The sequence below is a fragment of the Theropithecus gelada genome, chromosome 9, assembly GCF_003255815.1.
Source record: "Theropithecus gelada isolate Dixy chromosome 9, Tgel_1.0, whole genome shotgun sequence".
Classification (NCBI taxonomy): domain Eukaryota; kingdom Metazoa; phylum Chordata; class Mammalia; order Primates; family Cercopithecidae; genus Theropithecus; species Theropithecus gelada.
The window spans coordinates 37421366-37434388 of NC_037677.1; the positions used below are offsets into that span (position 1 = coordinate 37421366).

The following is a 13023-nucleotide window of genomic DNA, read 5'->3' on the forward strand; positions in this document are numbered from 1 at the left end:
TTTGGGAAGCCAAGGAGGATAGATCACCTGAAGTCAGGAGATCAAGACTAGCCCAGCTAACATGGTGACACCCTGTCTCTACTAAAAATACAAAAATTAGCTGGGTGTGGTGGCGTGCCCCTGTAATCCCAGCCACTTGGAAGGTTGAGGCAGGAGAATCACTTGAACCTGGGAGGTGGAGGCTGCAGTGAGCGGAGATGGTGCCACTGCACTCCAGCCTGGGCATCAGAGCAAAAAACATTTAACAAGTAATTGTACTTAATCATTCATTTCCCTCTGTTAGTCTAGAATGATTAAAAATAGTAATGTATATGCTCACTTTGGCAGCAAAATTGGAAGAATATAGAGAAGATCAGCACAGTCCCTGCATAAAAATAGCATGCAAATTTATGAAGCATTCCATATTTTAAAATAACAACACCAATATGAAGGAATGGAAAGTATGATGGATATTTAGGATTCAAATATTAGAAGTTAAACTAAATAAATATGACCTAGATTTTTGTTTCCTATGAGAGTAATGAGTCTCCTGGAAAAGTAAATGTATGTATCCAGGCACATGTGACTTGCTTTACAACTTTACATTGGGCTGACAGTAAACAAAGAACGAGGACACCAAATCTAACTAATAATTTAGAAAATGTGGCAGGAGGGCAGGGGTGGGTGTAAGAGTATGTATTAAATGAAACTAAAGATAGAATCAACAAAATCCAAAATCTGAGGAACTTTACAGGTTAACAAATTAAAACAGATAAGCACCAAAGGAAACAGGAGATGGAGATATCTGTAGGTAACAAGATTCTTAAAAGAAATATGAACCAATCTCAAGGAATGGATGTTGCCTGGATCCTAATTATGAGACAATTACTGGGACACTAACATAATATTCGAGAATATCAAGGAATTAGTTTTCTTTTAAGGTATGATAACAGCATTGCAAACTTTCTCCCCAAGTCTTTATCCTTTAAAATAGAAATATTTACTGATGAAATATTTAATATTTACTAAATATTTAATATTTACTAAAATAGAAATATTTTGAATTTGCTTTCGTAATCCAAAGTGGTAGGAAAAGAGCAGGCATGGTGACTCACACCTGTAATCCCAGCACTTCGGGAGGCTGAGGTGGGTGGATCACTTGAGGTTAGGAGTTCAAGACCAGCCTTGCCAACATGGCAAAATTGTCTCTACTAAAAATACAAAAATTACCCAGGTATGGTAGTGGGCGGCTATAATCCCAGTTACTTAAGGAGGCTAAGGCAGGAGAATTGCTTGAACCTAGGAGGCAGAGGTTGCAGTGAGCCGAGATCATGGCACTGCACTATAGCCTGGGTGACAGAGCGAGACTCTGTTTCCAAAAAGAAAAGTGGTGGGAAAAGAGGCAGATTCACTGCACTGTTATCTTTATTTTTGCAGATGTTTAAAACTTTCCATTAAAAAAAAGTTTAAAGGCCAGGCGAGATGGCTCATGTCTGTAATCCGAACACTCTGAAGGGCCAAAGTGGGCGGACTACTTGAGGCCAGGAGTTCAAAACCAGCCTTGCCAACATGGCAAAACCCCAACTCTACTTAAAAACAAACAAACAAACAAACAAAAAAACAAAAAAACAGGCGTGGTGGCACATGCCTGTAATTCCAGCTACTCAGGAGGCTGAGGCACAAGAATTGCTTGAACCCAGGGGGCAGAGGTTGCAGTGAGCTGAGATCACACCACTGCACTCCAGCCTGGGCAAAAGAGCAAGACTCTGTCTCCAAAAAAACAAAACAAAAAAAAGTTTGACAAAAATATTAAAAGTACACAAATAAAAACCTTGAAACTACAGCAAGTGTTCTTTATCTTTTTTTCCATGAACCACCCCTTTGGCAGTCTGATGAATCCTATGGACTTCCTCTCAGGAAAACATTTTAAATGCATAATGTAAAATACAAAAATATTGCAAAGAAAAACAATTATATTAAACAGAATTTTAGTGTAATTGTTCTCTGTATTTACAAAATAAATCTGTGGTATGGTAATGTATGTGTTTCTTTATTAGATCATTATCTATGGGTCTAATAATTATTTTGAAGTAATGTTGAATGTAATGTGATATGAAAACATCTACAATCTCTGTTAATAATAAAGACACTGCTGATAGTTCTGTGATTTGTTTCCTATATGGTACAACTACACTTACCCAAATAAAACAGCTAGGTGGTTTTGCTAAGAAACACTGCTTGGTAACCAGTTTCCCGGATAGCCCAAATGATCTCTATCTTCTGGTATTTACACCACGTGTAGTCCCTTCTCACAATATACCATACAATAAAAGAAAATGCCAATTTTTAGTTAGATGTTAACGAAAATAAAGACCTAAACTTTTCCCTGTAACAATTCGCTCCTCGGACCCTAGATCAAAAGCCTCTTGTTTGACTGCTTGTTCATTTAACAATACTCACATAAGGAGGCATCATGGCTCTATACTGGGAAGCGAGAGCAGCCTGCTGTCCATTCAGTTTAGCCTGTGGAGGACCACAAGCTATCCTCTTTTCTACCACTTTGAGGATATCATTTTGCTCTGATGTTCCAGCTATGCTTTCATCCTGGCCAGGGAGCTTTTCATCCTGATCAGATGACGAAGGTGAGCCAGCAGCCTTACCACCATCTCTCCAACAAGAACATCTAGTATGAAAGCAGAGAAAAAAGGAAAAAGATAAAAATCTGAAAATGGAAAAAACTGAAACCAAACCAGGCACATTTCAGGAACATGAAAGCAAGTAAGCAAAGTGAAAGAGCAGGAAAAGTCTAATCCAGGTCCTACTAATGCTTTCAAGGTGTTTGGGTAGTAGTGACTTCCAAAGTGGAGAGGATGTACCTCAGAGGGTGTCACCACAAGCAAATACTGGGGTGGGAGAAGAAAATATTAGAACTTCTCTATGAGGCTTTAACAATATTTGGTATAGAGATGAAAATCACTGCTCTCCCTATATCAGATGGCCATGTTTCAGAGTGACACACCTGAGGTTTCCTGAGGGAAGGAAGATGGGACTTCTACAATCTGGAAGGGTTGACAGTGATATTCTCATTTGTCTGTTTCCAGTATATCATTGCTAGTTACAGATGCCCCCAAGTGAACGGACTGTGTGAAATTATCTGGTGTAACTACACTTAACCAAATAAAACAGCTAGGTGGTTTTGCTAAGAAACACTGCATTGTAACCAGTCTCCTGGATAGCCCAAATTATCTTTATCTTCTGGTATTTACACCATGTGTAGTCTCTTCTCACAATATAGCAGGGTTGGTCTGTGTAACCTGTAGAATATGGCAGAAGTGATAGCATGTCCCTTTCCAGATTAAGTTATTAAAGACTGTGGGCTTCTGTCTTGGGTGGAGGATATCTGTCTCTCATCATTTATTCTGCAGAAGCCATGTCATAAGCAGCCCCACTAAGAGACCATGAAAGTAAAGAGCCAATAGCTACACCAGTTTGGAAGTATAGCCCCAGTCAAGTCATCTTTAGACAGCTTAACTGCAGCTTTGAGAGAGGAGTCCCTTGGCCAGAACCTCAAGCTAAGCTGATCCTGGATTCCTGACCTTCAGATACAGTGGGATATCATAAGTATAGTTCAGTTTGTTGTTTTACATTGCTGAATTTGTTATGCAGCAATAGATAACTGAAAATTCAACTGAACAAGAAAAGAGGAGTTGGCACATCTATTTCTAATACAAACACACCAACCACATTATGACGCTTGAAAAATAAAAATAAAATTTAGATTTATTTAGATCTGATAAGAGCCAAAAAATATAAAATATATCAGGTTATTAGAAATACAGAATTTGTGCCGGGCACGGTGGCTCACGCCTGTAATCCCAGCACTTTGGGAGGCCGAGGTGGGCGGATCACGCGGTCAGGAGATCGAGACCATCCTGGCTAACATGGCAAAACCCCATCTCTACTAAAAATATACAAAATTAGCCGGGCGTGGTCACGGGCGCCTGTAGTCCCAGCTACTGGAGAGGCTGAGGCTGACGCAGGAGAATGGCGTGAACCCGGGAGGCGGGGCTCGCAGTCAGCCGAGATCGCGCCACTGCACTCCAACCTGGGTGACAAGAGCGAGACTCTGTCTCAAAAAAAAAAAAAAAGAAATACGGAATTTGTAAACACTTCTGTCATAGATGAACCTCCCCATGTAAACAAGGTCCTTTAAGATACTTGGTAATGACAATATGAAGCTATCACAATTAAGAAGACATTTAAAAATCCCTCAAAAATTTTATACTTCTATTTTTAGTTTTTGCTTTGTAATGTACATAAACTATCCCTCACTATCCAAAATTACTTGTTTCCTCAGTTTGAGCTCAGAAAGTGAGGAATCACCAAATATTAATATAGTAGTAAGTAAATAGTTATATATTAGGGAAGCTTGCTCAAAAACTTACTAATATAAAAAAGTCCAAACATTGATATACATGAAAGTCACCTGGACATCTTGTTAACATGTACATTTTGATTTAGTAAGTTGGATGCAAGGCAAAAGATTACACATTTCTAACATGTTCTCAAGTTATGTTGATACTGTCGCTGCAAAAATCACACCTGAGTAGCAAGTGACTATAGTACTAAGTCTGCCTTTTCAAACTAGGCAAATCATACATACAACAGCAAGCAGGAGGTTGTATTGCAAGATAATATACAAATATGATCTCACTTTGTATTAAAGAGAAAGTACTCTTACTTGGTGGGCGTAAACTGGGTCCAGGTCCATAGTTGTCATTTGTTTCCTTTTCTTTTTTTTCCTGATCCCCAGCTGCCTGCAGGCTGGGAAATTCTTGCTGAAACTGACTATTCACTTGGATTCCTATAGATTAAAAAAAAAAAAAAATTAAAGGTAACTTTTATACTGAAGATAATACAAGCCACCCTTCCAGGATAGAGCTCTCTGCCTCTTTCTCATAAATTATTCCACATTTCAGTGATGACTGTTCATAGCCATAAATCTTTAAAATTCATCTAGACTCCTTTGAAAAGCTAATGATCCGCCATGAGGAGATGAAAGTCTAAGACAGTAATCTTCCAGCACCATTCCAGAGGACTCATTTAAGATGACCATACAAGTGAAGAGCTTCTCTTGTTTCTCTTTCATTACAACTCCTTACATTTTCAATACCCATCAAATTCCTTTGCTAAGAATTCTCAGAATTCTTTCAAATCATATTACTGAAATAGTGTTTGATGAAAAAAGACTCCAAGCTCAAGATGAGGCTAAAATGCCTTTATTTAATTTACTGCTTCATTTACTTTACTTTGATTTAATTTACAGCTGAGATGCCTGCACCTCACTATTCACCCAACTTCCTATCTACCTATTTTTTTAAATTAAAAGAGCTAGTTTTATTAGCTTGAGGGCCCAGATCGGTTCTTCCATAAAATGTTTTATAGACAGTCCCTGTTTTGAAAGTAGGAAAACTAAATTCTGCTGGGGATTCCATCATTCCTTGGGGAAAAGGGTAATATTACAGCAGTGGTGCTTTATGGCTACTTTCTAGCTCTTCTCTCAGGAAATCGTGGCAGCATGTTGGAAACAGGAGAAGTTGGGGACACAGTTGAAAAATGAGTATGGTTTCTCACAATCTATGCAATGGCTGGATACTTTGAAGGTACAAGCTTTGCTTGGATATGTAGACGTAAAGATAAAATAATGTGGGGCAGAGGGTATCTTAAAGACTCCTTTTCTTAACCAGTACCATTGACTCGTGCATGGCTCTTGACACTGGAATTTAGCTAGCCCAAGAGATTTTTTAAAAACTTAAGAGCCTCGAAAGTATATCCTTTAACAATGCTTTATGGCTCTACCAAAACACAGTTCACCCTTTATCTCCTGCATGGCTGTTCAGTAACTATCAAGCCTAGGCAGTTTCCCCAACTAATGTCCACTTACCATCTCCTTGCCCACCTTGCTTGTTACTGGCCCACGATTTGGGAGCAGGTGCTACTTCTGGGAGAGCTGCAACCCCAGGTTTTGGCTGTGCTGGTGGCACTTCTGGTGTTCTTAAAAAAAAATATGAATCCATTATTTCAGATACTGTACATTTAAATAAAATGAATATTATATTTAAGGTAAATCTGTGTACAAATTATTTTGGCTATATGTTTATTCATTGGTAAATCTCCTATAAATGTTTTCTCTCTGCAACATTCCTTTAAATGATTTATGGCTATTTTTATCCCCTTTCATCTCTGCCTTTGAATAACCCAATGAGATGAGTTTTGCTTGTTTTCCATTTTGTTTAAAAAAAAAAAAAAAAACCACACACACACACTTTCAATGGAACATAGTTACCAAATATCTGCTTTGAAGAAGTGAACACTTATAATTAAAAATAGCAGTATAAACATACATACAGTCTGGAATGGTGAAATTAGCTGAGGGCTAAAGCTAAGCAAACTCTCCACCTGGAAGTCAACGGGATCACCACTGTACTTATTACTGTTATTCAAAGAGGTTTAACAGCAATCTGCCTAATACATTCACGTGAGTAAAAGGTATTTTGAAAGGCTGTACAGTTTTATTCAATTCTTGTAATGAGGTAATGCTTAAAAATAAGAAAGTAGTTAAGACGCTCACAAAATGCAATATATTTCTGGTACACTCATACCTATAACTGACTCAATACTATAAAATAATTTTACTACAGCTAACAAGCATAAGTATTTGATAAATTTCTACAGAAGTAGTCACATTTACTATACAAATCTCCCCAGGCAGGAGTATAGAATTTTGATAAGATATAGGCAAGAAAACATCAAGTATCCAATGGCTTATCTTATTTTTTAAAATTACCACTATTTAGGCTTGGTCATTCAATTAGCTAAAAGTCTGGCAAAATCCTTGACACACAGAAGTCTAAATAGTTGCTGAAAGAACGATGACTAAGATGGACACTATTAATTCTATCCTAGCTTTCTTGCTAGAGTATATACAAATTATTACTTGAGCACCTATGAAACATCAGGCAATTTCAATGCTAGAGATACACAGTAAATTGGCAGACAGACACCCTTAGTATCATGAAATTTAGGTATCAGAGTCAACTCTTAATCATATTGGAAAGGGAATACCGGAGTTGGTGGTAGTTAAGAGAAGGGGGAGCCTAATAAAGGCTATGATATAAGCAAGGTTGTGATTTGCAATTGTCATCTGTTCTACCCTGACAAATAGAAATACTTTTAATAGGGAAAATTAACCAAAAGTTACTATAGTAAAAAGACTTTAAAGAGTATAAAATATGTAATATATAATACAGACAGCATAACACTTAGTAAATAGCAGGTACTCAAACATAAGTTCCCTACAATGAAAGGGGAAGGGCTTCATTCTTTAACAGACTTTGACTCACTTTTCTTCTTCATGTTGCTCTTGTTTTGATGCCCACCCTGTGCCATCTTTAGGTACAATATTTACATTAGGATCATTGCCTTTGTTTTCTGCTTTAAGACTCGGGAGGTTAGCAGGTGGAGGCATACGTCGTGAAATACCGACTTTTCCAAGACTCTGTAATCCATGTCGAGCTGCAACGAAAGATCAATAACATCAACTTTCTTAGAACATCTATTTTATTACCCATATTATTCCTCAAACAATATAGAAAAATAGGAATTAATGCAATCCCTGAATGATTTTCATTCATATATTTTAAGATAATAAGTTTAAAACTAAGCTACACTTGCAACACAATTCAGTGTCAAAATCAAGCCATTTAACAGCATTTAACAGATTCCTTAAAACTTCTAACAATGCAATTCAATACACTACAGAAAACACTGATATGCTGATATTTTTTCAGAGAATCTATTTCAAACTCAAAACTTAGAATGTTAGAGAATAAATGTATTGATTTTATGTTCATAAAGCATACTGTTAATATGCCATACACGATTTTCAGTTTTCATTATACTCACTAGGTCACAGTATCTAACACACACACACACTCATACACACACACACACACGAAACATAGGACTTTCTCTAGTCTGTAACTAAAAAGATACTAAATTCCCACTAATATATAGGTCTGTGCCTATCCATCTCATTGACTGAGTTTCCCCTTTAGAGCCATACAGTTCTTTTTTCCTGCTGACAACAGAGAAAAACAAAAATATTTTTAAAGGGCTCTATGAAAGTATAAATTTTCCATTACAAGATGTTTATCACACATTCTCTGAAAAACGCGTGCATGCATAAAAAGGCAAATGTAAATAGGGTGGTATTAACTTGGGTACATCCTAGTTTCTCATAGCAGCATGTGTATCACTTATGGTAACAAAACAAACCACGAAAAACATAAGTGTCACTTGATGTTACTCACCTGTGGTTTTCTGTGTTTCTAATGATTTCCCCTTGTAAGTATTAAATAAACTGAGTGTTGCATACTTTTTCCCATCCTTTGCTTTTGTGCTCTGGCCTGACTTCTCCGATATTTCGGTGGAAACTCATCGAGTCCAAAACCTCCTGCCACACCCCTTAAAACCCCAGTCCTTAAGATGTACATAAGAAAGAAAAATAAAGACGAAAAACTCAGTAAATTCAAATGTTCACAGAAATTCGGAAAAAAACTTCCCATATCAATAATTTCACAGAACTTTTTAATACTGTCAAATTCCAATAACCAATACACAACAAAATTGATCATAAGAAGCTATCATGCACTTGTGAAATATATCAGTTACATATGGTTTATAACTGCTTAACTCTATCATAGAGAATAAGGGTTACAATTCCACGCTGACATGAATAGTTCAAACACAGTGAGCCTATTGAGACTATTTTAAAAAGACATATTATCCAATTTAATATGCTTGAAATGACTGACATCAACCTTTGCACATGGAATCCAAATGACAGGAGGACATCTTCATTCCCCTACATACTACATTCCTAAATCATCAGGCAATATGTGCCCAACAAAGCTCTATTAATTTAACAGATTAGAACAGAAACAACATTCTTTGTTCTCTTCATTTTGTAAAAGGTAAAACATCTCACAAACACAAGGTACATAAAAATAACCTATTTCATCGCTGTGGACTAAATATTCAAAAATCAGTATGCATTTTTTTCAAAGCATATATAAAGTTCCCTTACATATGAGAAGTTGTAGAAATAAATAATATTTTCATAAGCATTCAAATACAAAGAGAATCCTCATCTTTAGAGCTAATGTACCCTCATCTTGGTGATGCACCCTAACTTAGATTATTAATAAATAGGAGAAAGAGACAAATTATGTCTCCTACTATTTCCCTTCAATTTAATGAAGTTGTAGACACATATCAAACTAAGGGTTGTTTTTGTTTTTGAGGGGTTAGTGTAGCAGTAGGGTAGAAGATGGTTAATTCTACCACAGAAACAATCAATCGCTAAAAACACTGAGAACTGAAACACGGGAGCCAAAGATAGTATAGAATAGGTATACCACGCAGACAGCATCAAAGTAAAGCCTATATCCACTTTACTTTTATAAATTTCGTTTCATCTGTTAGTTTTATATTTGTCAATTACAGAATCAGCAGAGACGTCATTTTATATGCATGTAAAATGCCACCCAATGTTTGTATAGTTCCATAAAATTTATCAGGCATTCTCACATCTATTATCTCATTTCAGTCTAACAACTTTCTGGTGTAGCTACTATCTTGATTTTTACACATAAAGACTAAATTAGATTGAATTTGAAACCAGGGTGTCGGGTTCAATCCATTACACTGTGCTGCCTCCTCCCACATAACAATGTAGATAACCATTTCGCTTTCCATGTATACATTTACAATAAACCAACCTTCCTTGAGACAACCGGCAACCTGAAAAAAGACTGACCTGCAACCAAAAGGACTACACTAATACAATTTGCCACTACATGTAGAAGAACGTATACAATTAATTATACCCCAAGAGCGCTAATGATGATGATGATGATGTTGTGAAAAGAGAATGTACTACCAAAATCTATCCTATTGGCAAATTTACCAGTAACATGTACAAAGATATAGAAAGAATATTCATCTACAGTGACAAAAGAGAACAGTAAATATTCACTACCTGACAAAATTAAAATTCAAAGAGCTGTTTCATCAGGTGAAAAAAAAAGGAACTGATGTATCAAGAAAAACAGTCAACTTGCTCAAGTTATTTAACTAAGGATCCTCAAATCTTGGACTTTTCTGAATACCATTACTACTCATGCAACACTCTTGGTGGAGACCCTTTCTGTATGTTAGAGAGAAAGCAACATCATGAGAAAAGAACTCCTTAAACTTTCTAGGAGCAAATCTCCAAACCAACCTGTATCTAACATCCAATCTTTCCTTCCTACACCTACTGCTACTGCGGTTCGCAGAACCATGCTTCCGGCCGGGCACGATGGCTCACGCCTGTAATCCCAGCACTTTGGGAGGCTGAGGCAGGCGGATCACCTGAGGTCAGGAGTTCAAGACCAGCCTGGCTAACATGGGGAAACCCTGTTTCTACTAAAAATACAAAAATTAGCCAGTCATGGTGGCAGGCGCCTGTAATCCTAGCTACTCGGGAGGCTGAGGCAGGAGAATCACTTGAACCTAGGAGGTGGAGGTTGCAGTGAGCCGAGATCATGAGTACAGCCTGCGTGACAAACTGAGACTCCGTCTCAAAAAAAAAAGAAAAAAAAAAAAAAAAGGAACAACGTTTCTGAGACGTGATTCTACAGAAACCATGTTTCTCTAGAAATAGGATAAAAATGAAAATTCTCAGGTCCCAACCCAGACCTACTGACTCAAAACTCTGAGGAAGGGCCCAGCACTCTTTACAGCAAGTCTTCCAGACTGATTCTAAGACTTACAAAAATGTTAAGACCTACTGACTTATTATAAGCAGATATATTCTAAGCAGTGATTCTCAACTCTTGCTGTATACAAATCTGGAGGCAGGGGGGCAATTGGGCATCAACTCTTTTTAAAAAAAAATTCTTCAGGTGATTCTAACTGAAAGTAGTTTGAGAACCACTGCAATACATAAAGTTTATCTTTCTTCTCATTCCATTTAAGGTCAATCTTTCCTCTGGTGCTCTTCATCCTATCCCCACTTCCCTTCTTATCTAAATTCTTGTCTAGGAAATCTCATTAGCTCCTTTGGCTTTAATTACTAACTCATTACCTTCTGCTCAGTACTCCTGAGGAATATATCCCCACACTGCCTGTTTACATTTCTTTGTTTTGAATGAAGCTTCACCTTTAACTAGAACACAGGCATCTATTTCATAGCAAAACTTTAAGAAGCAAGCCTACTAAACATTCTGTCCAGCATAAGAGAAAAATAATGGTTAAAAAATCAAATTGGGCTCGGAGCGGTGGCTCATGCCTGTAATCCCAGCACTTTGAGAGGCCAAGACGGGCAGATCGTGAGGTCAGGAGATCAAGACCATCCTGGCTAACACGGTGAAACCCCGTCTCTACTAAAAATACAAAAAATTAGCCAAGCATGGTGGCGGGTGCCTGTAGTCCCAGCTACTCGGGAGGCTGAGGCAGGAGAATGGTTTGAACCTGGGAGGCGGAGCTTGCAGTGAACAGAGATCGCGCCACTGCACTCCAGCCTGGGCAACAGAGCAAGACTCTGTCTCCTCCCCCCAAAAAAAAGAAAAAAAAAGAAAAAAAAATTAAATTGATGGTCAGTGTAGAAAATAATCAACACTTGACAAAATGTAAATATGCTATAAGAACTCAACAAATCAAAGAAACCCAAAGAGTAAAGCTATGAACAGACAATTCACTAGAGAAATATTAGTGAGCAAGCGTATTAAAATGTCCAATGTTACAATTAAACAAAAATCAAAATAAAATGCCAAGTTCAGCTTTTCCATATTCTTACAAAGGAAAACAAAGTAGTAATACACAATTTAACCACAGGGTTATAGAATATCCAATTTAACTCTAGCCATCACAGAACACTCAAGCTTAAAAGAATCATAAAATGAACCTTAACTTCCCTACTTAAAGACAATACCAATCCTTCTCAATAACATGTTAAACCAATTAAATACCAGGACCAAGTTTGATTTATCCCTAGAATGCAAGACTGGTTTAACATATGCAAATCGATGTGATATACCACAGTTTAACAGAATGAAAAGTAAAAACCAAATGATCATCTCAATAAATGCAGAAAACCGTGTGACAAAGTTTAACATCCTTTCACGATAAAAACTCTCAACAAAATAGGTACAGAAGAAAATTCCTCAACATAATAAAGGTCATTTATAAAAATCCCACAGCTAACATCATAACCAATGGGAGAAACCTGAAGGCTTTTTCCTGCGATCTAGTACACAGTTAGAATGTCCACTTTTACCATTTCCATTCAACATAGTGTTGGAAGGACCAGCAACAATCAGACCAAAAAAGGGAATAAAAGGCATCACAAATCAGAAAGAAAGTAAAACTGTCCCTGTTTGCAGATGACATGATCTTTTAAGTAGAAAACTCTAAAATTTCACAAAAACTGTTGAAACTAATAAAAACTCAGTAAAGCAACAGGATACAAAATCAACATACAAAAATCAGTTGCATTTCTTTTCACCAATAACAACCTAGCTGAAAAGGATATCAAGAAAACGATTCCATTTACTAGAGCATCAAAAAGAATAAAGTACTTAGGAGTAAATCTAACCAAGGGAGCAAAATACCTGTACACTGAAAACTACAATTGATACAAGAAATTGAAGGCCCAAATAAATGTAAAGATCGCCCACATTCACAGACTGGAAGAATAAATATTGTTAACAAGCCAGCAAAGAAAGACCTGAGAGGATCAGAGGGGAACAGTGCCTGAAGTTCATAAAGGGCTGGGAATAGTACCTGTTTCACAAACAAGACTAAAAAGATGACATGACATGCTTCACCAGGCATTAGGTAGAGTTGTTCTTTTTTTGGAGGCAGAGTCTCACTCTGTTGCCCCGGCTACTTAAGTACAGTAGTGCGATCTCAGCTCACTGCAACCTCTGCCTTCTGGGT

The 13023-nt window shown here is 37.2% G+C and overlaps 1 protein-coding gene and 1 non-coding gene across 2 annotated transcripts in view; one reads left to right on the plus strand and one right to left on the minus strand.

Annotated features, from left to right (window-relative positions):
- Positions 1–7584, minus strand: part of LOC112631452 (protein PRRC2C-like) — a 48269-nt gene extending 40685 nt beyond the window's left edge. The window contains 4 exon segments of the mRNA XM_025396613.1: positions 2440–2661; positions 4719–4843; positions 5924–6033; positions 7383–7584. Of these exon segments, the coding sequence (XP_025252398.1) occupies positions 2440–2661; positions 4719–4843; positions 5924–6033; positions 7383–7507 (582 nt within the window). The 5' untranslated portion in view covers positions 7508–7584.
- Positions 306–409, plus strand: LOC112632245. Its single transcript, XR_003121311.1, has one exon. It is a non-coding gene; the product is annotated as a U6 spliceosomal RNA (small nuclear RNA).
- Positions 7585–13023: the final 5439 nt, after the last annotated feature.